The sequence below is a fragment of the Phoxinus phoxinus genome (assembly GCF_949152265.1).
Source record: "Phoxinus phoxinus genome assembly, chromosome: 16".
Lineage (NCBI taxonomy): Eukaryota > Metazoa > Chordata > Actinopteri > Cypriniformes > Leuciscidae > Phoxinus > Phoxinus phoxinus.
The window spans coordinates 8,545,029-8,570,439 of record NC_136891.1 but is presented as its reverse complement, the minus strand read 5'-3'; the positions used below and the strand labels follow the sequence as shown (position 1 = coordinate 8,570,439).

General features: G+C 36.6%; 1 protein-coding gene across 1 annotated transcript in view; it reads left to right on the top strand.

Moving 5' to 3' along the window:
• coq8aa (coenzyme Q8A-a) overlaps nt 1–25,411 on the top strand; it is a 29,340-nt gene that overhangs the window by 1,110 nt on the left and 2,819 nt on the right. The window contains exons 2-11 of the mRNA XM_079584258.1: nt 3,429–3,614; nt 5,191–5,529; nt 6,846–6,912; nt 11,187–11,261; nt 13,869–13,994; nt 19,308–19,393; nt 19,490–19,630; nt 20,776–20,857; nt 22,854–22,947; nt 24,842–24,983. Coding sequence (XP_079440384.1) covers nt 3,450–3,614; nt 5,191–5,529; nt 6,846–6,912; nt 11,187–11,261; nt 13,869–13,994; nt 19,308–19,393; nt 19,490–19,630; nt 20,776–20,857; nt 22,854–22,947; nt 24,842–24,983 — 1,317 coding nt within the window. The 5' untranslated portion in view covers nt 3,429–3,449. The remainder of the gene's footprint in view (nt 1–3,428; nt 3,615–5,190; nt 5,530–6,845; nt 6,913–11,186; nt 11,262–13,868; nt 13,995–19,307; nt 19,394–19,489; nt 19,631–20,775; nt 20,858–22,853; nt 22,948–24,841; nt 24,984–25,411) is intronic.

Here is a 25,411-nt window from a genome sequence, read left to right as displayed (position 1 = left end):
AAAATCATCACAATTCGTGCATTTATGCACTATTCTATGCCATTTTTGTAGTATGCAAAATAGTGAATAGTGTCTTCACACTAAAAGTTCCAAAAAGAAGAAAAAGTGCACTTTAAATACCGGGATGATGCACTTAATTAACTGAAAAACTGAAGTGTGGCTCAACTTTCGCAGCTTTACTTGCGTAGCGGAGGGCCTATCAGACTCTCTTTGTTGACAGAACAACCTTATAAAACTTATAACTTATAACTTGGATGACCTGACTTAAGGGCGCAATTAATATGGCTTGTTTTGATTTTGCATTATTGGTTCACTAGTCTGTAACTGATGTATCAGTCAGTTGCCAGTTAAATCACAAAATACAATTTTTGAGAAATTCAACTGCTTTACTTACGTTCATTTATATATTTTAATGTATATTAATGCAGTATTATATATGCTTATTGGTGCATTTTAGTAGACATCAATGCATTATTATATTTTTGTAATGTTTTGTATTGATATAATGATATATTCATACATGTATGTAGGCTATAGTTATCAGCCATAATTATCAACAATCCTTTTAGCATATTAGTTAACCAATGACCACATGTCACAGTTTTTGATTCAGTAGCTCACAACCTGGCCTCCTGCAGACAGAAAGAAAAGGGTGTTTCCCCTAACTAACTCTCTGATTGGCTGTGATTTGGGTTTACTCTTGGTTATTTCCCCTCAAAGCGTATCTCACAGACTGTCATCAAGTTCCCTTTCTATGTGACACATCAGCTGTCGATCGCCTAGCATTGCACAGTGCCTTAAGAAAGGGTGTCCAAAAATGGCAGACATTTGTTATTTGTTTCATGGTTATGACACAACAGTGTGTGTGATTTAAGAGTGTATTAAGAGGTCAGTCCTGTTTCGGGGAGGAGTAGCCATTGTTTTAGATGTAAAATAAATAAAAGGGTGTTGAAAGAGGTATGAAATGAGCTATGATTTTCTAACACTTTCTTTAAAGAACTTTATGCATAGTCATATGTTTGTACGAATCTTAAAAAAAAAAAAAATATTCCTACATTTTATGTCTTCTAAACTATATCAGTGTGATACATTTCAACTATTGTTATTGTCTTAAAACATAGTAATATTATTTTTGGGGACTCCTACAAAATATTAATTCCTAAGTGTGTGTGTGTGTGTGTGTGTGTGTGTGTGTGTGTGTGTGTGTGTGTGTGTGTGTGTGTGTGTGTGTGTGTGTGTGTGTGTGTGTGTGTGTGTGTGTACACAGTAGTCAACATTTGAAGTGGATAAAAACCTTTCATCAAAGTTATACATGAATTTTGAACAATACCCGTTCTTGCCTTTGATTAACTTTTTCCACTTTAAATGTTGACTACTGTATGTATGTGTGTGTATATATATATATATATATATATATATATATATATCTACTGTTATATGTACACTTGAGAAGAATTCGGTCCCACTTACTCTGCAAGAATGCATTAAATTGGTCAAAAGTGACAGTAAAAACATTTATAATGTTACAAAAGTTTTGTTTCAAATAATGCTGTTCTTTAAACATTTTAAGCAGCAACTGTTTTCAACACTGATAATAAAAAGAATTGTTTCTTGAGCAGCAGATCGGCATACTATAATGATTTCTGAAGGATCATGTGACATTGAAGACTGGAGTAATGATGCAGAAAATCCAGTTTTGGAATAAATTCCACTTTAAAATATATCAAAATAGAATATTATTTCCAATTTGAATAATATTTTGCCGTATTTATACTGTAATAAATGCATCGTTGGTGAGCATAATCAACATGTCCTTCTGTTAACCAGCTGAGCATTTATTGTTTGCAGCAAGCATTGTCAGTTTGACATGCTAAATGTCTCAGTTGCAAATATGCAGATATGTCCAGGCATGTGCAGCCTTACTCATGTGTAACAGTTCAGACTCCAGTTAGAATGCTGCTGTATTGCCAGACCACACCTAGTTCACTATAGATTAGGGCACAAAAAGTGGATTACCACATATGTACAAAGTGTTCATTTACACCCAGGGCCAAAACCAGTAAGCTTGATTGTAACTAAATGAAAAGTCACTTGTGTATTGTTTATCATGACTTGCTGTACATTGCTATTGTTAATCATAAACGGCGTAGAAAGACTAAAGCAAACATCATGAATGATGCTGCAAGCCGCCTCTCTATTGAGTTATCCATGTGTTAGTAGTAGGGATAAATCTGAAATCATGTGCATTGAGCATTTCCAGATGTATTCTCTATCCAGTCTTTGAAATAAAAGCTGAATAATTCCTTCCTTGTTACCTAGTGTCGTATGATCACGTTGTAGAATTAGCCTAAGTCTGCGACACAAACTGAATTTTGACCTATTTTCAGACGAGGTGTGTTTATATCTTGACTTGCTCAAGGTCTGTTTGAGAGAATTTTTCCTTGTAGGAGAACCTTTACCTCAGGAAAGAGGCCAAGTTTAAAGCCCTTTTTATTTACAGGATAGTCAGGCTCTCATCCAACCCCTCCCCTCAGTTAAGCTTATTTGTGTCTGCGCTCTGAAGAGTTTACTGGTGCAAAACCCAAGTTGCTGTGTAAGTAAAGAGCATTTTATAGTGGCGAGCTGGCAGAATATAAAAAAAACGTTCATCATGAAGTTTTACAGTAGTGCTTGGGCTGAACCACACGTTCACAGCTCCTCGTATGCTTCTTGTGATTGACTTAGTGTCTGCAGCCACTTTGTAAGACAGTTAGTCATTGGCTAAAGGCTTTGAGACTTGTGTCATCGTGAAAACGTTTAACCTTTGATAGCGCTGCCAGGAACGGTGATAACAGCTGTTTTCTTGATGCCCCATGACACTCCGGTGTTGATTTAAAGACATTCTGTTTACATATTACAGTCCCCATACAAAAAATATCCCATGTCAACCACCTATGTTGGTTTGGTGTACACTAACAATAAATATATACACGCTTCCATTCAAAAGTTTGAAGTTTGTAAGATGTTTTGTTTTCGTTTTTGAAAATTCTCTTTCCATGGCTGTATTTATTTGATAAAAAAATATTGTGAAAAGTTAAAATAGCTGTTTTCTATACTAATATATTTTAAGATGTAATTTATTCCTGTGATGTCAAAGCTGAATTTTCAGCATCATTACTCCAGTCTTCAGTGTCACATGATCCTTCAGAAATCATTCTAATATGCTGATTTGGTTCTCAAGAAACATTTCTTATTATCAATGTTTATATGAATCAATGTAATTTATGTATTAGCCTATATTAATTAATTCAGTAACATGGGCAATGTTATTATATTTGTTTTATTTTTCATTCTTAAACCAAATTTGTGTGACGGATTTCCACAATGATTGTTTGCTTAAAAACGGTTGAGGTTGAGGCTATTGAATCACTTCCTTCTCTCTGCTACAGAAGGTGTAAAGAGGAACCATCATGGCAGGCGACATGTTGTTGCTGATGAGGGGTTTAGCCAAGCTCAGCCAGGCCGTGATCGAGACCCAGGCCAGCTCTTTGCGCATTGGAGGGGTCCAAGCTGTGAGCCACAGCATGCAAATGACGGCCGAAGAGGGCATGAGCGTGGCCATGCAGAAGATCCAGGTGGGTTTCCACTATAAAAGATATTAGTTTTCATTATAAGATGGAAAGTTCTGGCTATGAATTTGATCGGATTATCCATGTTTGATGTCGTTGTAAAATAGCAGGCAATGTGCTCGCACCTGTGACCATGCATCAGTTACATTCTGTATTATTTATTATGCAATTGAGGCAAGTTGCTACAGAGTCGGACCATTGCAAAATGTAAACAGTCTATTGCTTATGAAGTTTTTGAGTAATAATAATCAAAGTAATATAAATTATTTACACTGTTGTTCAATGTTGGGTGTCAAGATTTTATTAAAAGCATTTAATTGATCAAAAGTGACAGACATTTAAAGTGTTACAAAAAAATCTGGGTGGTTTTCAATCAACTCTCTAGTTCAGTATTCAGGGCACTGCTTAGGGAGTCGGCCGTTTTAAGTTATATATTAAGACTATATAAAAGCTCCTCTTTTGAGCTTTTCTATTTATCTGAGAAGGATGTATCATAGTTTCCACAAACTGTTTTCATCATTAATAATAAGAAGATGTGAATGTTTCTTGAGAACCACATTGCAATGTTTCTGTAAATGCAGACCCCACCATTTTTAATGGTAGCATATATAATTTATTCTAACAACAATAAATGTTTTGCTATAATAACAACAATATATATTAGAGCTGCGAAACGATTAATCGCGATTAATCACATCCAAAATAAAAGTTTGTGTTTACATAATATATGTGTGTGTGAACTGTGTATAATTATTTTGTATATATAAATACACACACATGCATGTATATATTTGAGAAATGTTTGCATTTACATACTGCATATATATTTGTATATAATTTATATTATATATAAATAGAAATGTTTTATATATAAATAAAACCTTTTCTTAAATATATACATGCATGTGTGTGTATTTATTTATACAAAATAATTTGACACAGTACACACACATATTATGTAAACACAAACTTTTATTTTGGATGCGATTAATCGTTTCACAGCTCTAATATATATTACGATCATCATCATAGAACATTGGTTGCCTTTACCATATTGTTTTAAGAAAATAGCTTTTGTTTTTAACAAGGCTTTTCGTGACTCATGGTAATCTAGTTATGTGTATCTGTTATTTCTTCATTGATAGCTGTCTGGCTTTGTGTAATTCGAAGCGCTCTATAATGGTGTTTGGTTGCACCTCTGTTGTTCTCGGGTTTCTATTCTCCAACAACACATATAGGGTATAATAACTCCAACAATACGATTATGCAAATGAAATTTAGGCCTACCTGGAGATTGGATTACTGCCTGGGTTTCCAGAGCATAGGAGAGCAGTGTGTGCTGCCAAGATATTTGTGCCATCAAAGCCTCTGGAACTGATTGTGCATTTCATAGTGCTTTGAAAAGTTCCTTATCAGAAAAGCATACCTCATCACTTATAAAATGTATTACATTGTGTCTAACAACACCCTTTAGTCATGATTATATTCACAATATATCATTAATTTAATTTAATTTAATTTGTTTCAGCTGTGGGAAAGCACATGACAAAAGCAAATGATGTTCATCTACTTTATTTTTTAGGAGTTCACGGGCGGCCAGCAGAGCGTTTCTGATTTCAGCACAGACGTGGACTCCAAGTATGACTTGACAGCTTCAGAGGAGAACTTTGAGAGTGCAGCACATGGAGGTTTGGACAGTGATTCAGTTTTCAGGGACGCTAACGCAGGTGCTGCTAGCACATACAGCCAGGCCTCAGGGAAGTCAAATCTGTTCGAAGGCTACAAGGACCCTACTAACCAGTTCACCGGACAGACGCGGTCATATCACCAGGATCACTCTTCAGTGGGAGGCATTACGGCTGAGGACATTGAGAAAGCCAGGCAGGCAAAAAGAGACGGCTCCAAACCACATAAACAAATGGTACAGGCGACCTTTTCCAATCCCTCATCACCCATGAGTAACTAGCCATTTGTCCCACCTATATATGTCATGCCCTACAGAGGATAATAATAGTTGCTATGCAACTTGTTTGTTCCCCTAAAGTTAGAAGTCGTTTGCAGATATAGACACCTAGACCAAAAAAAGAAATAACTTCATTGGATTTTGTTGAAGGCCCCATGAAACAACAAAACAATTTGGCTGGACGTTTCGGTGGGCTCATCCCTTTTTTCATTCCTACATTAAATCTTACTATCAATTGCTTGATTGGGAAAGAAAGCTAACAAAAACATCGACACTAAAATCAACAAAACACCATTTTTTTAATATTTTGAGTTGAGAACATTAAAAATCAGGGCTCGACAATATGGCCCGGGGCCAGCGTGAACGATGCTCGGGACAGTTGGCAGAACAGTCACTTACCCGATCTGGCCAGTGCTGCATTGTCACAAAGGCTTGTCATTTGCACATGTGTTTTTTTTTAAAGCCCTGCCAATCTAAATATTCAATCACAAGTAGACACGAAAGAGAACTCTGTACTCGAAGTGTGTGCCGAGCAAGCCGCATCTCAGACAGCGTGCAAATAATTTCTTTCACGTCGTCTTGTGCTTGAATGGACATATTCTCAAAGCATTGCGTCAAAATGCCCATATTGGCGAGTGTCCTCGTAAACAGTCAGTTACATGTTGTGTTGTAACACTATATTGGATCCAGGAAGTCTAATAGAACTGCTGCTGTCTGTGTTTTTAATGTTAATCAAACAACAAAGGACAATAACAAAAATAATTACTCGCTGCTCTTTAACTAAATAACTTTTGTAATTTTAGTAAGGATTAATCTATATTTAATTTTTATAGATAATATTTACTTTTTTTTTGTATCAGAGAACTACTGTTAGAAAATTTTAATTGTTATGTTTGTTCTATTGTATGTATTTGCTCGTAATTAGATTATTATTTCATATTTTATTATTGACCGTTTACTTGTCTACAAACAGTATTTGGAATATATGAGTTGGGCTAGTAGTTTTTGTGTCATAATCTTGTTTATTAAGTGGTCAGGGGTTAAAAAAAAAACAATAACTAGGCCTGTTTTATTAGATTTATTTATTTATTACTTTTTTGTGGTGGGGCAAGTGAAAATTTTGGCAGGGCCAGAAGAAAAAATCCTTAGCATTGAGCCCTGAAAATCCTAAAGTTTGTATGTCCAGTACTTTTAAAAAGGATATTTGTACTAATTGGAAAGCACATGACATAGGCTAATGACCCACTCTAAATGCCTGTTCTTTCCCGCTGTAGCTTAGTGAAAGAGCGAGAGAGCGGAAAGTACCGGTCACACGGCTGGGGAGACTAGCGAATTTTGGAGGTAAGGTTATTGAAAATATTTCTTATGCATGTACACTTACCTTTCAAAACTTTAACACTCTGTTTAAAATGATGTACATTCTCTTGAGATTAAGTTGCCTGTTATCAGTAGCCTATAAAATGGCGTTTTATTATACGTGATTGCCTCACGTGGGCAGACAAATTATTGGCAGTTGAATATTTTACACTTGGTAATTCTCCTGTTACTGGACTCTATGGAGAAATAAATGAAGCATGGATGAAGGTAATTAGGGCATTTCTACAATGCCCATGGTAACTGAAAACTTGCTTTTGCACAGTGCATCCAAACCAGCGAGTGGATACTACTTCAATTTTGCTATTTTGCACTGTGCTGCCACCAAATCTATTGAATATATTTAGTACTGTACATGTTGTCTAATGCATCATTATGAGTTTATCTTTACCATACCATTACCAAGTTATGAATTCCTAAGGCCATTTTTTGGATTGGTATATTTGGCTTTCCTTTGTTGCTGTCCTTTCTGGCATTGTTAATCGTGCTATGATCTAATGCCTGTTTAAATTAGCTGCTTCTCTATCCTCATACAACATGTCAGAGCCAGATTGAGGGCTCAAGGTTAATCTGCATGTTGAACAGTAATATCGTAGACTGCGGCTGCCGCTGATTTGGATTATGGGACAGAGCTTAACCGGTCTGGGAATGTGCATCACCTGTTTCCCCTTAAGATAGAGCTTCCCATTCTGCTCTGGCGATGTGTAACTTTACACGCTTTTGTTGTTTAAATGACAGTGTATTGGTGATTTCTCAGAGGACTAGTCCTGAATACAGTTACAGGGAGTGAATGGCTAGATATAGACGAGGGTTTGAGCGAAAAGTGCTGTCACATGGGAAAATGAAAGGCTAGCGGTCATAGTAGCTCTCTGTCTCTGGTTCGCTGCAAGCTAGTTTTCCACTGACGTACACTAATTGAGACGTTAAAACGTGTATCTACTCTCATCTGCTGTTGGTGTGTGTGCGCATGCTGGGTGAAAGGTTTGAGTGTCTGCTATCAGATTGAACTCTTATCTACCACGGTTGCAAGAAAACATCTTCAGGCATCTGTTTACTACAAGCCCATTGGTATATACTTGCAGTGACCTAGGCTGCTTGGATTCAACATTCTCTGAACCACCAAGTCATCATGGGACTGTGTGAATTTATAAGGGGGATGTGTTGACAAGTCTTCTTTATGTGCTCTATAGGGATCAAAGCTACCGAGTCTGTTCAAGATGACTTAAGTTTTATGTGGCATCCAGTTTGAAGACTGCATGCAACATGCTGTTAATATTATACTGTGTATAAGCAAATTCAACAGCCATAAACATTACTACATTATTGTTCAATATTAAAGCAAATGTTTTTCATTATTAAACATTTATACTTGTATAATAAAAAATGTGTATAGTTTTATTATTATTAGAATTAACATTAATGTAGCAATAATAATAATGTATCTGTAGTTATTCTTTTAATCATTAGGCTATGTATTATTATTAACACTAACAGTAATGTAGTAGTAGTAGTAAATAATAATAAAATGAACAAAACTAACCTTGTGTAAATGGACCACCTCACGTTCTAATAAATTTCTGATGGATAAATCAAAATCAAGGCCGCCCCCTAATTTTTTTTTATAGATATTTTGATTACCCTTAAAGTGTCATATTACAGAATTTAAGTCATTTTGTTACTCTTACTGACAGAACGTCACTTCGAGGAAACATTGTTTGTGTTGTTATTTATGTTGTTGTCACAGTTGAAGTTGTTTTATGTGATGTGCGTCTGACCTCTGTCCTCACCTTGACCTCACTCCTGGACATGAGCAAGCTATCCAGTTCAACTCTTTTCTGGCTCCCTTCCTCTAGCTCTCGTTGGATAGTTAAAGATAGTGATTGTGATTGATTGAATCTAAGAATAGTATCCGTCACTTTGGCAGGCTTTCGTGTGGTTGCGTTCTTCTTCTTCTCAATTTTAGTGACTGTAGATGTCCCTTAAATCAGTGCCCTAACAACTGTTTTTAAGCAGCATGTTCATTTTGGTGTATATGTTCAGAAGCATACCTCTCTGTTTTTGTAACACGAGACTTGGGCCCGTAGTGGCCTTGGTCATGCTATCAGGCAATCTGAGAGCGATCTAAACCACTGTGCAATCTTGCAAAAAAAAATTTGCTTTGACGATATGTGTGAATATTACTCTGATGTTTATGAATTTCAGATAAGGAACTATAAAAACACTACCGTTTAAAAGTTTGGGGTGTGTAAGATTTTTAATGTTTTTAAAAGAAGTCTCTTATGGTCTCTTTATTTGATCACAAATACAGTCAAATCATTAAAATTGTATTATCAGGTATAATATTATCAAAGGGCTATTTTAATATATTTTAAAATGTAATTTATTCCTGTGATTGGCAAAGCTGAATTTTCAGCATCATTACTCCAGTCTTCAGTGTCACATGATCCTTCAGAAATCCTTCTAATATGCTGATTTGCTGCTCAAGAAACATAGCAGTTTAGCAGTTGTGTGCTTTTGTGGAAACTATGATGGATTTAAAATAAAAAAAGTCACTTTTTTCAGTCACTTTCACCAATTGAATGCATCCTTTCTAAATAAAAGTATTAAAAGTAAAAAAAACTTACTGTCCCCAAACTTTTTAATAGTTTACTATAGTGTACTAATAGTGTACTTGTTTTTGATTGCTAGATTTCTGAATTGTGTAGTCGCATGAATTAGTCCATGTGCACAATGGAATTGCAAATGTTACGTGTTTAAAAAGAGCAAATGCAGAACAATGCATCTGATGTTGCAGTGTTTGAGTACCCTGGCATGGCCCCTTTTCCTCGAGTCCTTAAACTCCTGCAGGCATGAAGAGACATAAAAACAGGAACCTGCTTAATCATCAACCTAGAACTTCCCTAGCAGTGTTGATGAAAAACGTAACCAGGATAAGAATAGGCATCAAAATGCGTTTCTGAAACGTTAAGATTCCTAGGAGAGAGAAAAAAGAAAAAAAAGAAATATATATAATTTATTATTTTTAAAAAATTTTAGTACAGAAAATTTAGTCTGCATATGGAATTATTGACTAAAAAAACAGCTATTGCTCTGTGTTTGCTTTAACTAGACTGCATGTATAATAAAATATGCATAATGACATTTATAGAGTTGTCCTTTCTAAAGTGCTCCTAAATTAGTCTCAGAGGCAGAGTGTGTATGTACATATATGTGTAAATTGAAACAAAATTTTCAATGATATATATATATATATATATATATATATATATATATATATATATATATATATATATATATATATATATATATATATATATATATATTCATATATCTGAATATATATATATATATATATATATATATATATATATATATATATATATATATATATATATATATTCATATATCTGAATGAAAACATTTCTTGCCAGCTTACACTGAGGCGTTTAGTTTCAGTGCTTGATTTACAACCGACTTGACACCCGTCCTAAATTTCTCAAAAGCAGGAGGGTTGCATAATCAGAAAATGATTACATAACTATTGAAGAAGATTGCACCCAAACTTGTTATTGATTCTCAGCTCTACCACAGAAAACGTGCTGACTACAGTGGTTTGGAAATGCTATTTCTGATGTTTCCTTCTTGTCAGGTTCACATTATACAGCATCAGTGTTGCTGTGGGTATTTTTCTCAAAGCAATTCAAAAGACAGATGTAAATACAGCTCTTTTTGTTCAGGGTGGAAGTGCTGTTTTGAGGTGTGAGATAATGATTGTTTCAGTATGTTTAACTTCTGTTCATTTATGGACCATTTCCTTGTTCCTTCTTTTTTTATCATGAATGTAGTCTTTTGAGACTAATTGCTTAAGGTCAGCTTGAAACGGAAGTTGTGAGTCTCTTCTCTATTGTGACTTATATCCAAGGGAAACGGCTTCTTGATCAACAAGAACAACAATTTTTTTTTTCCATCGTGAATTGATTGGATGGTTTTGATTTGCTATGGCTGTGATGTCATCTGAGTGACAGGTTATCCCCCTTGCGCCAGTAAACATGTCATCAGAAATAAGAAGAGCTGTTGCTGCAAGAGGGAGGGGAATTTATTTTGATTAAAGATTACAAGGGCTCACGACATGAGTTAAAAAAATGTGCACAGATAAATAATTTATATAATACTACAATATTACATTAAAAAACAAGAATTGTCCATTTTGATTTCATGGTGACTTTAATAATCTCTTGCAGGTCTTGCTGTGGGTTTGGGAATTGGAGCTTTGGCCGAAGTAGCAAAGAAAAGCCTAAGATACGAGGAGAAGAATGGTAAGACAATTGTATTCAATTCTACTAGATCTTTACAGATACAGTTTGGATCAGGACAATGCATTCATAATTATTAGTCATTAGTCTGTTTTATTGAAAGTGACAGGTATAGCATGATTACAAGTGATAAATCGCATACAGTCAGAGTTTTTTGTTTGTTTTTGGACTTTAAACCATTGCATTAACTGAGAGAGTGAGTGATGAGACAGGAAAGAATAGAAAGGAGATTGTGGGTATTTAAACTCCAGTCACCCACACATAAACACGTGTGCACTACTCACCACAACCCCACAATAGCCTATATCATAACCAATGTGCATCATTTGTAGAAATGAAAAAAAAAAGTCTTTCTTTCGTCCCTCCTTTCAGCACAAGCTGTACTAAAAATCTAGTGTGCGTATGGAATTATTTACTCTTAGACAGGTGGGCGCTATTGCTCTTTTGACTGTCTGTGTTTGCTTTAACTAGACTACATGTATAATAACATACGCATAATAACATTTATAGAGTTGTCTGTTCTAAAGTGCTCCTAAATTAGTCTGAGAGGCAGTTTTAATGTAGAGACAAGCCACTTTTGCAGCACAGACCATACACTATATAATACATAATCTGTGTAATTGGTATGAAAAATTGTCAGTATCTTATTGAAATGTATACTATTTTTAAAAATTTTGTTTCTCATTATTTAAACATTTAACTTAGTTCACCACTTGTGATTGTCAATATGTGCACTGCTCCCATCATCTAGGATCTCTCAGCTCAACTTCAAATCTTCTTACGCCACAGAAAGAGCTTTAGTCGGACATACACGCTGCCACATTTGTGTTGCCATGTTTAAAGGCAATTGTGAATGTGTAGAGCGTTGTTATGTTTAATGAAAGATTATGAATGCAAACTTTTATTTTATTGTACATTTTTGCATCTGGCAGACACTTTTATCCAGAACGACTTGCATTGAATTCAAGGTACATATTTAATTATGTTAATGCTTTGAAAGTAATAAATCGAACGTTCATGAATCAAACTTATGATCTCAGCATATCTAGCCACTTACTCTGCTGTTTTTTTATATTGTATTTTAATTTTTTTTATTTAATGCTTAAATAATTTTAGTTAGTAGATTTTTTTTTTTTGTCTTTAAACGCAGTAAATTTCTTATGCTCTGAGTGCTCTGTTTACTTAGATTTACTTTGCTTTAAAAAAAACATTAAACATAACCACAACCACAGAGTCATCGATAATGAGTTTTCAATATTACCATCAGTTTTCAGATTAGTAGATCAGTACAAGTTTGATTACTTTGGTCGTACCCTAATCTTGAATGTTGGTTTACAAACGTTGCAATTTTTTTAAACTGCTTATTTAGTTTGGTGTTTGGATCTACGCCCTCATCTTTTGACTCCATAGGCATTATCAGCTCAAAGTGTCATTGAAATGGCGTTATGTCAGAATCAGAATGCACTTTATTCGCCAAGGAAATTGGTTTGGTTTCCTGGAGCTCTAAGTTTTCGCAAACATACAGTAAATAACATTTATAAAAGCTTTCCTGTAGCTCAGACAGTAGAGCGTTGGCGATTGCAACGCTAAGGTCATGGGTTCGATTCCCAGGGAAAGTAAGAATGTAAAATGTGTACCTTGAAATGCAATGCCCTATTCACACTGGATTAGTATTATCTGGGGACCTCGTCTGATTTAGAAATTACCCACTCACATTTGAATTTCGTGTGGCGTGTCCGCTCGGGATAAACGAAGCCTGTGATGGTTTTTATCTTTCTCTTTCTGCGAATGTTATAGTTGTATGGTGTAGCGATATTTATCAGCACCCAAAATACTATTAAAACAGTCCAACGCAGCCTCCATTCTTCGCAAAAGATGGATAAAAAAAGCACAAAGAAAATAAAAACCTTGAAAAATATATATATACGACGAATTTTTACTTTACAAATTACAGACACGGCAAGGGATTAGGATCACAGGCAACCTCCGCAATTATTACAAATGACTAGAGGTCACCAGGTAATACTTATCCCGTGCGAATAGGGCTATAGTCGCTTTGGATAAAAGCGTCTGCCAAATGCTTAAAAATGTATAAAAAATTAAATAAGTAGGAGAAAATGAAGGGATAAAAGGAATGTACATTTAGATGGTAAGTAGAAGGCCTATGTACAGATTTACATATTAAATAAGAACTGTATAAATATAAATGTGTACACAAGTTATTATTGCCTAATGTCTTGGTGGCATCGACACCATATGGGAACTGAGAAAATGTGTTCTAAGGACAGCAGCCTGTAACTATATCTTATCTATGTAGATGCTGGATAATTATTACCGGTACCTTTGACCTCATCATCACATCCAGGAATAGCTCTAATGTCCTCACAGAGACCATGACGACTCTGATCTAATAGTTTGTGGGGTTTTGTTTACATGAGCAAATGGTTCTCAGCAGCACAGATTATCTTTGTTTCAAATGGCACATGCAATGGTTGTCTGAAACTTTTGGACCTCTCTGTATAAAAATGTGTCTATTTGTCCCATTAGGCATTATCAGTGTTCTTGTTTAAGTCCTGTCGAAAATGTTAACAGAGTTGTAATTTCACATAGGTGATAAGAAGGCAGTTCTGGACCAAAGCCCCTTCCTTTCGGAGGCCAACGCGGAGCGTATCGTCAGGACACTGTGTAAAGTTCGTGGGGCGGCCCTCAAGCTCGGTCAGATGCTCAGTATCCAGGGTAAGAGAATGCTGTTTGTGTAACAAGCTGCCACGTTAAGGTCACTCCTCAAAGATTTGTTAGGACCAATAAGGAGTCATCCATGACTGACAAGAGCTCATAACCTGCGGCTGATTCCTGTTTTAAGTCATGGGCCGCTCTCAAGTTAGGCTGGTATGTGATCTTGGCCTGTCTCGGATTTAAAGCCTGGTGATGTGAGTGACTGGGAACCGCTTACAGAAAGGTGCAGAGAAATTGGAGATGCAGATTATTTCCTCTGATATGCAAACGTCTAAAGATAAAATACCCTCAAATAAACTTCCTGCGTTGTTTTCCATACAGCGGTGGAAAATGGATGCTAACTTTTTTCCATGCTGGCACTTTGGGGTCCTCGCACACTACCAGTTTAGACATACTTGAATGAGTTTATAGTTATCATGATCTTAAAGATCTTTTCGTCTAAAGGTTTACACTATCTTCTAACCAGTTGAGACATCATAAGATAACAGCGACAAGCAATTTGTCTATCCACACTCAAACGGGAAAATTACTTATTTTTTGTTAATAAATGAAATCATTTTGGTGAATGTTTCTCAACTGCCAATGTTTGAGTTATGGTTAAATGTGTGAATGTGCCAAAGCATCAATTTCTTAATATGCAAATCAGCATATTAGAATGATTTCAGAAGGATCATTGACACTATAGACTGAAGTAATGATGCTGAAAAAATACAGCTTTGCCATCACAGGAATAAACTACATTTTAAAATATAATGCAATATTCCACAATAATAATATTTATTACTGTCTTTACAGTATTCTTGATCAAATAAATGCTGCCTTGATGAGCATAGGTGACGACTTTTAAAAAATATTACTGATCCCAAACTTTTGAACGGTTGTGTATGGTAGGAACTGACCGTTTGCTTTCCTGTTCACGACTCTTGAATGAAAAGTTCATGAAAAGTTGCCTGTCGTTTCCTCACGCCCTTGAATCCGCTTCTGTCTGCATTGACAAGCTGCTCAAACATTGTCTAACTTCTTCTGACACACAAATGCGCCTCTTCTCTGTGCAAATATGTTGATTATGTCTGGTAGGCATGTGAGGTCATTCTCCCCCGCTCTGTGTGCATTAACGTGTATTGGACAGCCAGAACGAAAGCATCTGTGTCACCCACTCAAGAATGCAGCGCATAGATCAATGCACACACAGCCTCCCTGCATGACATTTCCAAACCTCGGCCGCTGCTCATGCACCGGCCTCATGCACCGTGTCATTTTCATCAAGATAGGCAGGATTTTGTAAGCTGCAGATCGCACGACCGGCAGTGAAGGACAGCGACAGCACTGGCATCGGCGAAGCTCAAAATAAGCCCGCAGCTATGCCAGAAACGTGACCTTTGCGCTACACTTCAGGAAGTTCTGAAAAGACTGGCACACACAATCGCCCGTCAAGACATGGCTAAACTGTTGTGTACAGGGTCTGTTTTTACAGCTGGAATGGAGAGAGACCTCTAATGTTTTTATGAATGTCCATATTAAAATGTGGAAAAAAGAAATGCATTACCTTTCAAAAGTTTGGAGACAGAAAGCTGGGGTTTTTTTGGAAAGAAATTAATACTTTATTCAGAAAGAACACATTAAATACATTTAAAAGTGACCATAAAGAAGTTTTATAATGTTACAGAAGTTTCTATTCATCAAAGAATCCTTTAAGAAAATGATCATGGTATCAAGGGGAAAGTTTTTCAAGGTTTTCAACATTGATAATAAGAAATGTTTCTTGAGCAGCAAATCAGCATATTAGAATGATTAATGAAGGATCATGTGACACTGAAGACTGGTGTAATGATGCTGACAATTCTGGTTTGTCAGCACAGAAATTGCATCATGAAATATAATCTAAAATAGAAAACGGTTATTTTAAACTGTAATAATATGTCAGAATATTGTGTACGGGATCTGTTTCTACATCTGGAGTGGAGAGAGACCTCTACTTAAAAAAAAAAAAAAAAGTAATAAAAACATTAATGGATGTTACTGCAAAATAAACCCAGACAGTGTTTATTTGTGCAATAATGTAGATTGCACATTTATACTGCTTATTATATGGTTGCTTACCAAATAAATTAACAAATGTGTATGACATATTGATTTGAGGCAAAATTAGTTTATTTTTGTTGACAATGCAGTATTACGATAGACACACAACTATGCGAGAATTTGCTGGGTTGAGACAAAGGTCAATTATGTATGTATTTTGGGGAATACAAAAATACGAATGCTGCAATGTTGTTCTAATGTTTGTTATTGAACAGATACTGTAGGAATTACTGACACTATGTAGCCCACATTACTCAGTCACAGTATCAGCTCAGAAAATGTGAGGTCATCAGACTAATCTGGGTCAAACAAGTGAACCAGGATAAAAACCATGGCAACTGTAAAGCTTTCCTTTTTTTTAAGTTATGGAAAATCTTTCAACTTTCTTTCCTGCATTCTGAAGGAGAGGAGCTCTCACTGGGTTCGGATCAAGCGGGTTGTTTCTCTCTCTCTTTCGCACTCTCTCTCTCTCTCGAAGACTTAATTCTTTTACATTTATATAGCGCTTTTCTGGACACTCAAAGCGCTTTACATAGAAGGGGGGAATCTCCTCAACCACCACCAATGTGCAGCATCCACCTGGATGATGCGACGGCAGCCATATTGCGCCAGAACGCCCACCACACACCAGCTTACTGGTGGAGAGGAGACAGTGATGAAGCCAATTAGTATATATAGGAGGATGATTAGGAGGCCATGATGGACAGAGGCCACTGGGCAAATTTGGCCAGGACGCCGGGGTTACACCCCTACTCTTTCGAAGGACATCCTGGGATTTTTAATGACCACAGAGAGTCAGGGCCTCGGTTTAACGTCTCATCCGAAGGACGGCGCTCTTTTGTCAGTATAGTGTCCCCATCACTACACTGGGGCGTTAGGACCCACACAGACCACAGGGTGAGCGACCCCTGCTGGCCACACTAACACCTCTTCCAGCAGCAACCTGGTTTTTCTCAGGAGGTCTCCCATCCAGGTACTAACCAGGCTCAGCCCCGCTTAGCTTCAGTGGGCAACCAGTCTTGGGCTACAGGGTGATATGGCTGCTGACTTGTTTACAGTACATCTGTACATCTGTGGTGTACATCTGTCACACAGTGACACGAGAAGGAATACTCTGTTCCTTCTCGTGAAACCATCTCTAAAATCCTGTTTACATGTATATGGGTTGACATGCACTGCAACTGAGTAAACCTGTAACATGACCACAGATTTAATAAGATTAAGAAACGCAGGACAACACCGTTACCGTTTATACCTGGTATTGACATCTGCCTCAAGTGATGCAATCATTCAAACCATATTCAAATGTCACCACATCACATTTGTTGTGTAAAGATTAACGTGCCCTGAACAGAAAAGTGACCCGTCAGTCAAGTGTTGTGTGAAAATAAAAAAAGGTATTACAGGGCATTCTTTACAGTGACTTATTCTGTTACTATTACTCTGTGGGGTCAGTAATGTTTTTATTTTATTTTAAGTTGACGTAGTTACATGTTACAACGCGTACTTACTATAGTAATTACAGTAAATTATGCATAATTACAAGTAACTAACCCTAAACCAAACCCGAATCATCACTTTATTAAGTACACGTAGTTAATAATTATTACTCGGTACTTAATTAAGTACAATGTAACTGTCACCTTAAAATACAGAGTTACACTATTTCAAGGAGTCTGTGTTAGTGTAATTATACATTAAGTATTGAGTAATATGAAGTAATTGCATGTACTTACTATAGGTAATATGTATAAGTATATAAGGGTTAGGATGTGGGTTATACATAATTTATAGTTATTACTATAGTAACTATATCTAACACACGTAACAAGGACACTGTAAAATAAATTGTTACCAAATAAAGTGAAACTTTTTAGCTAAAACCCATTAAATTAATCAAAAGTAGCAGTAAAGTGTTTTACATCATTACAAAAATCTTCTAATTCAAATAAATGCTGTTCTTTTGAACTTTCTATTCATGTGAGAATCCTGAAAAACAATGCATCGTGGTTTTCGACAAAAATGTTACGCAGCACTATGTGTACCAAATCAGCATATTAGAATGATTTCTGAAGAATTATGTGACACTGAAGACTAATGATGCTGAAAATTCAGCTTTGCCAGCACAGGAATAAATTACTTTATAAAATAAATTAGAAAAAAAAAAATTAAAGTAATAATATTTCACAGTATTACTGTTTTTACATAATAAAGAAATAAATGCAGCCTTGGTGAGCATAAACCGACATCTTACCAAACCTAAACATTTGAACGATAGTGTATCTATACACTGTTTACAATTGATAAGCAATGTAGCATTTTTCTGCATTAATAGTAATTAGCATGTAGTCACAGGAAACCCATTTGATGTTAGTAATACCTGTAAAGGCGGGCATACACTGTGTGATTTCAGCAAGGTTACCTACTCGCACTGAACGAGTAGATCGCATTCGATGTAAAGCCAAAGCTCAGGATTTATGTGCTCACACTATACGGTCCGAACGTCGAGCTGCGACTTCACTGCTCACACTATACGTGTGAAATATGCACGAATCGATTACAAAAAATTATAGGCATATAATTAATTATTAATAGTCTAATATGTCCGAACAATGCAATAATTAGTCATCAATGAAAATTAAAAACATTTATTTCAAATGCATTGTTTAACAAATGAACAAAAGAGCAACACGAGAAAAGTTTGCAACACGAACTAGAGGCAAGCAACAGTAATTTGCAGATAGTTTGAGCTACAGAACTTAAAGATCTCTTTTTTTTTTTTTTTTTTTTTGCTGCAGATCAAATGGTTAAACTTCTATTTTCGCACAGTGAGGGAAAAACACTGAGTTTAGGGCAATCGGTTCATAGCTCTGCTTCAACTGTGCGATATAGTCACAAGGAGCGACCACAATTTCTAACATGCCAGAAATTCATCCGACCATCCGATTGCCGGTCAGGAGAGGTTAATCGCCTCTCGTTTCTCCCTGTACACTGCACGACAAACGACGCACGACAAAGCTGAAAATCGCCCCGACCCGAAAAAGTCGCACGAGTCATCGGATGAAAATCGTACAGTGTATGCCCGCCTTAAGTGGCACCCTGTCTCTGCTGAGCACTTGTGATTGGATCACCCAGGAAGGATGTTAATACCAGCTATAAACAGGGCCATTGTTTTCATTTGGCAATAGCATTAGTACTATACCAACATTGTATGTGTGTTTAATGTTTCAGATGATGCATTCATCAACCCACAGCTGGCCAAGATCTTCGAACGTGTGCGTCAGAGTGCTGACTTCATGCCCATCAAACAGATGACGGTACCATCTTCTTAAACTACAAAATATTTTAATGTTTTACGTCAGTATATAAAAAAAAAGGAAAACTCCATACATGTTGCTGGTTCATCTGTGCAGAAAGCTCTGAGTCAAGACCTGGGCCCGAACTGGAGGGATAAACTGGATTTGTTTGAGGACAGACCGTTTGCTGCTGCTTCCATTGGTCAGGTCCATCTGGCCAAGATGAAAGACGGTCGAGAGGTCGCCATGAAAATCCAGGTTAGTTGTGGGCAGAAAGTACTATTTTAAACTTGCTGCCAGTCAATAATGGTTTATGGTCATTAAAGGTTGTTTATGAGTTTAGTTAATTTTCAATGTGACACCACACAAGATAAAAAGATTTAAGCTGAAGCAGCAGTTGGATATCGTTGCTTGCATTCCACACAAAAATCACAAACAAAGCTTCCTGCCTATCACATACTGTATATAATGCCCTTTAAAGGTGCAATAAAAGTCTCCTAAGGCTATGTTCACACTTAGCGTCTTTTTTCAAACTGCCAGCGTCTGTTCTACATTAGAACCCTATGGAGTAAACCGTTTTTTCAAAAAAGTCCTGAGCGCTTTTTTAAACGCCACCGCCGGCGTCTTTTTCTGCAGCTCAGAGCGTCTTTTAAAGTTGAAAAAAGTTTAACTTTTCTGAAAAGAACGCCCTACGTCAAGCGCATTTTTGACAGCTGACCAATGACAAGCGAGTAGCGAGACCTGTCGTTTCCATAACAACAAGAAAAATGGACACGGTGCCGGTAGAAAAACTAATCGTCCTTGTTTCGGAGCACAAGGAGCTGTTTGATATGAGTACACAACTCTATCATAACATATCACAAAGAGGCTGTGTGGGCACACTACTGTTGCAGCTGTTGTTATAGCAACAAAAGACGCGCTCGGCTGCTATTTGTTACCGAATGCGCAGCGTTTTTTTTTTTTTTGCTAAAAAAACGCCGTTGTTAACTTTTTTTTTTTGTCAAAAAAGACGCTAAGTGTGAACGTAGCCTAACAGGTCAGTTTGGAGCTCCAACTGCTTGAAGTCCAAGGAGCAATTCCCACTATCAGCTTTTGCAAACAGTTGCAACCATGTTTATGATTATATAACCTAGATCTATCTGAATGTGGCACCTCTCAACTTTTTTAGTAAAACAAACAGTTTTGAACTTTTATTAAATGAAGTAGCCCCCCTCCCCCCAAAGTATGTGCAACAAGGTCAGGGCTGTTTTGCTGGAGGCCACTTGTGTTGCGTTTGTTTGCAGCAGCCCAGGTGTTCTTTCCCCTGGATGCTCTTACGGTTTGAACATGTTTTGGTTTACGAAATGAACTGCCTCTGCATAATGTTTTCTAAACCCAGTGTAACATACTCTTGGTTCCTGCAGTACCCCGGAGTCGCACAGAGCATCAACAGCGACGTGAATAACCTGATGACGGTCCTGAGCATGAGCAACGCCCTTCCTGAAGGTGATGGCCCCATCACTCATGTTTTAGATCTTGAATACACATGATTTATAGAATTTTAGGTAAATAAATAGATGGAGATTGTCCTGAACCTGGAGGGTAGTGCATATGCGTCGACACGGGCAGCTCGGGTCGCTTCCCAATCCCAAATCTGAGAGTATACACTTCCTGTCTGCCACTGTATGTCCTATAACTAAAAACATAAAAGTTTGGGGTTGCTAAGAGTTTATTTATTTATTTATTTGAAATATGTTGCTTGCACTCACCAAGGCTGCATTAATTTGATCAGAAATCCAGTTAAAGAAAATCTGCAATATTGTGAAATAATATTAGATTTAAAAATTCTCTTTTCTCTTTCAATATATTTTATAAAATAAATGTAATACATTTTGTTTGTGTTTCTGAAATTGTACTGATTTTGAAACTCTTTAATTGACCCCTTTTTTTCTAAGACCTTGGTGTCAGTGCACCCAGATCTATGTTTAGTGTGTTTCAAACTGAGAACTGAGAGCTCAAGGCCTGTTGGGTCTAAGTGGGCTGATAGAACTCAGACTGCATGACTGGCCAATCAGAGCCCGGTAGCGGTGCGCATGAGCTGCATCATCGTTACAACAGAGTCCACTGCTGCATGATCAATGCCGGTTAAGTATTCAGCTGTCAGAGAAGACTAATCCTCCAAATATAGTCTGAACTTTCATTTGAGCTCGTAAATACCACCAGAGCATTGCCGATCCTTCTTTTTGCCAGAAGAGAGACATGACACAAGGCAGATACCCAAAATATCTTTCATGTCACGGCAACCCTTGTGAAAAAGAAGTATACTTTAGCATACTTTATATTATGAAAATAGGTGCTGTATGTACTTTTTTTTACTGTCCTGAAGCATTAAAATACCTTAATATGTTTGAAGATAGGAAAAACAATGCTACAGCCAGTTATTCTACTTTGAAATGTATGTTACGTGTCAGAATGTCTGTTTTTGTTTTGATCAGTGTGATCCCGCCCACTGCCAAATTACCCAATAGTATTTCGACACCCCGGGTTGCCAGTTGGTGGAAAACACAGCGCATTGCAGCCATGGAAGTAGCAAACGAACTGGGCCAAAGATCGCAGATTCTACCCGGCCTATAAAAAATGCCTCGACGTCTATATAAAAAGCTCTGTGACCAGAGCCATATTAAAACATATTAAAAAGCCATATCATCAACTTACAGTGCAAAGCTCGTCACCTTCCGTTGTCAATTGCGCTTGACCTCTCGCTCCTGTTGCGTGTCCTCAATCTGGTAACCCGTGTGAGCGTCGAGTCTGAGGAGGAGGGGACGGGGAAAACGACTCTTTCACAATATTTTTTAATTTGGATTGCAGTACCGCTAGCTGTAAATATTACGTACTGCACCTTTAAGTGCGAACTGAATGTATTTTTTTCTGACACTTGATTGCATGTTAATTGCAATTAAATGAAAATCTTTTAGTTTAAATGTTATATTAAATGCAATTAGTTGAATGCTTTTGGACCCACTTAAGTATATCTTTATTTATAAGGTCATAATTACTAGTGTTGTCTTTGAAACATGGTTAAAGTGTTCTGCCAAATATACTGACAAGCATTATGGTAAACTAAAATTTACTTTAATATATAATATACTACTATACTTTAATGCCATTTAATTCAAACGCACATCATGTATTTGAATATATTTGAAATGAACTTCTTTAAAGCATAACAAATGATCATTAAAACAATGATTTAAAATGTACTTTAAAGAAAAACATTTAAATTTGACTATTATAAAGTGCACTTTTTAAGTGTACTTGTCTTTTAACAAGAAGTTATTAACGTGTATCCTCTAAGTACACTTAAGTGGCCTTTTATTTCATTACTGTTATATTATCTGCAAGTAGAGTTCAAAGAATTGTGAGTTCAACCTTGGTGAATCACATCATTTTATCTAAATACAAACTAACCTGTTCATCTCTGACTGTGTCTCTGAACATGCAGGTCTGTTTCCGGAGCATTTGATAGAAGTGATGCGACGTGAGCTGGCGCTGGAGTGCGATTACATAAGGGAAGCCCAGTGTGCTCGGAAATTCAAGTGAGTACACAAAAACAAGCTGGAGATGTTTTTCTCACTGCTATTTCAGAGCATCCCATCATTGTATTCGTCAATCTAGCCCTCTATAAAATCACGGGCGGCCCGAGGGCTCACAGACAGGACATTTCAGGCTTCTATGTAACTGATATTTGAGCTAAATCTATCCTGTGCCATTTCACCCTTTGAAAGAAAGGTTTACGCACGGGAAATAAACAGAATGATTTTGCACTTCTGTATCCTCATATAAAAGATTCACTGGAGCGGTGTGGCCTCAACACCCGGCTAAAAATATCCGCTTGTCATTTTCAGCCTAGCTTATAGGCTAGGGTTTAATTTTGATTTAAATTTAAGGAACAGTTTGCACACTGACCTATTTTAAATATAGCACAAATGTAAATAACTATTGACAACAAGCCCGTACCCTGCGTCCTGTCCTCTACTGGGGACCCTGACTTCGCAGGAGAGATATAGTTACGTATGCTTTCAGGATGGGATGTGTGTCTTTATGCTTTCAGGATGGGATGTGTGTCTTTTTCCTTTTGAGCAAATCAATGAGAGTATCAATGGTCAGTAGATTAGCTCGGTTTAAAATAAGTTAACATGTTTGCTTCCTTGAAGTATTGACGTAGTGTAAACAAACATTGCACACATCCAGAAGAGCTGAGGAAATAATCGAACACGTTCTTCTAGAATATCTTCTCTTTGTCAGGTAGTCGAATTGATTTTATTGAATTTGGACAATTGACCTTTTCACCTCTGTTGTCACTGTTGCTAATTTTACAGAATGTATATTTGAATAATTGAATAATTTGCGTTTAAATCTACCCAACTCAACCATCCTCCTTAGTCTTGCATTAGAAAAGAGCTAAAGCTTGTGGTCAGTATGTATTTTAGGTAAGTAAAGCTTTATTAAAACGGTGTTTACAATGTAGCTTTACAGAAAACATGAATGTATTAGAATAATATATACAGTAAAAATAACTGGAATTAGTTGAACCAGTTCGATTCACTGATTCAGTTTAGTCATCACTCAGTAGTGTTTACACAGCAAATTTCACTTTCTTTTTTAATATTTGTGTCTTGTTTCTAGTGCAAATATCAAGATACATTTACTAGACATGCAGAATGGCATATTAAGTTTTGTTATTTGATAAATTTGTTTGTGGTTTATGCTTAAAACAAGAAAACAAATATGCAAGAGTAAGAAAAATCAACTTTTCTCCAATTTTCTTAGCCCATTGGCAGAAATATTTTCTTGATTTTTTTTTTTTTTTTTTTTTTTAGAAAAGAAAACTTTATATGTAAATTTGGATGACTATCTATTTAAGAATGTTCTGGAAAACAATTAAGAAAATGACTTTCTGAAGTGAATGTGTGTTTTATGTATTAATTTGCTGCCTTTTGATTCAGCTGCATGTTTTCAAATAATCTGTTTAACACACAGACATGCAAATTTAATTTAACAACAAGTTTATTTGCAAGCTAAATATGGCTCAGATTTTTTTTAAAGTATAATCTGATACTTGTATATTGCCTTGTTAAATAGCCTGAGTATCTACCTTTTTTTAACACTGAAGGTGTTTCCTGTGAATATGTGTGAGACTATAATATAGAGCTTGACAATCTAGTGCTGCTATAATCTCTAATTCAAAGCTGACGTACCCCTTATTGCTAAGCAAGCTGTAATTTCAAGCTGCTGTACCAAATTTTAGGCTCCATTTGGGAATATCTCACACCCAAAGAATAGCATCACGGCTTTTCCCACATCCCTCAGACCAGACGCGTGCGTGTGTTCATCAGCACGTCCTGTCTGTGGTGCACGTGCGGGATGGCATGCTTTTACGGGATTGCTTGCTTGTGCTCAGTGACTCAGAAGTTTTGTGGGTTTTGGCAGGGAACTACTGAAAGATCACCCCTTCTTCTACGTGCCAGAGGTAATCGACGAATTCAGCGGCCAGCACGTACTCACCACCGAACTGGTGCCTGGGTTCCCCTTGGATCAGGCTGAAGCGCTGACAAAAGAGCTGAAAAATGAGGTATTCACTGATGCTGTTAAACCAGTAACGCTGTATGAATAACCCTGAATTATGAACTAATAGCCAGAAAACACCCAAGTTTTATTCAGAGGCCCAAACTGAGCAAACTACACAATTTAGTGCATTTGCTGATATGGCTAGAATGTAAGATGAAATTCGAATGGCTTGTAATGTAAATAAATAAGATCTTTGTAACAGTATAGCAGACTACTTGCATAAAATGCATATAAATATCAGTTGTCACTTTATAGCTCCCAATAATGTGTCTTAGTAAGATGATTTTTAAATGGTTATTTTTATGATAGTTTTTATTGTGGGGGCAAAACAAATAATTCAATTCAACAACGATGATTGAGAGATGTTCACATGAACTTTCCTTGAAAGCCTGATGTATCATATTTGATTTGATACCAAATTTTACATTTTCT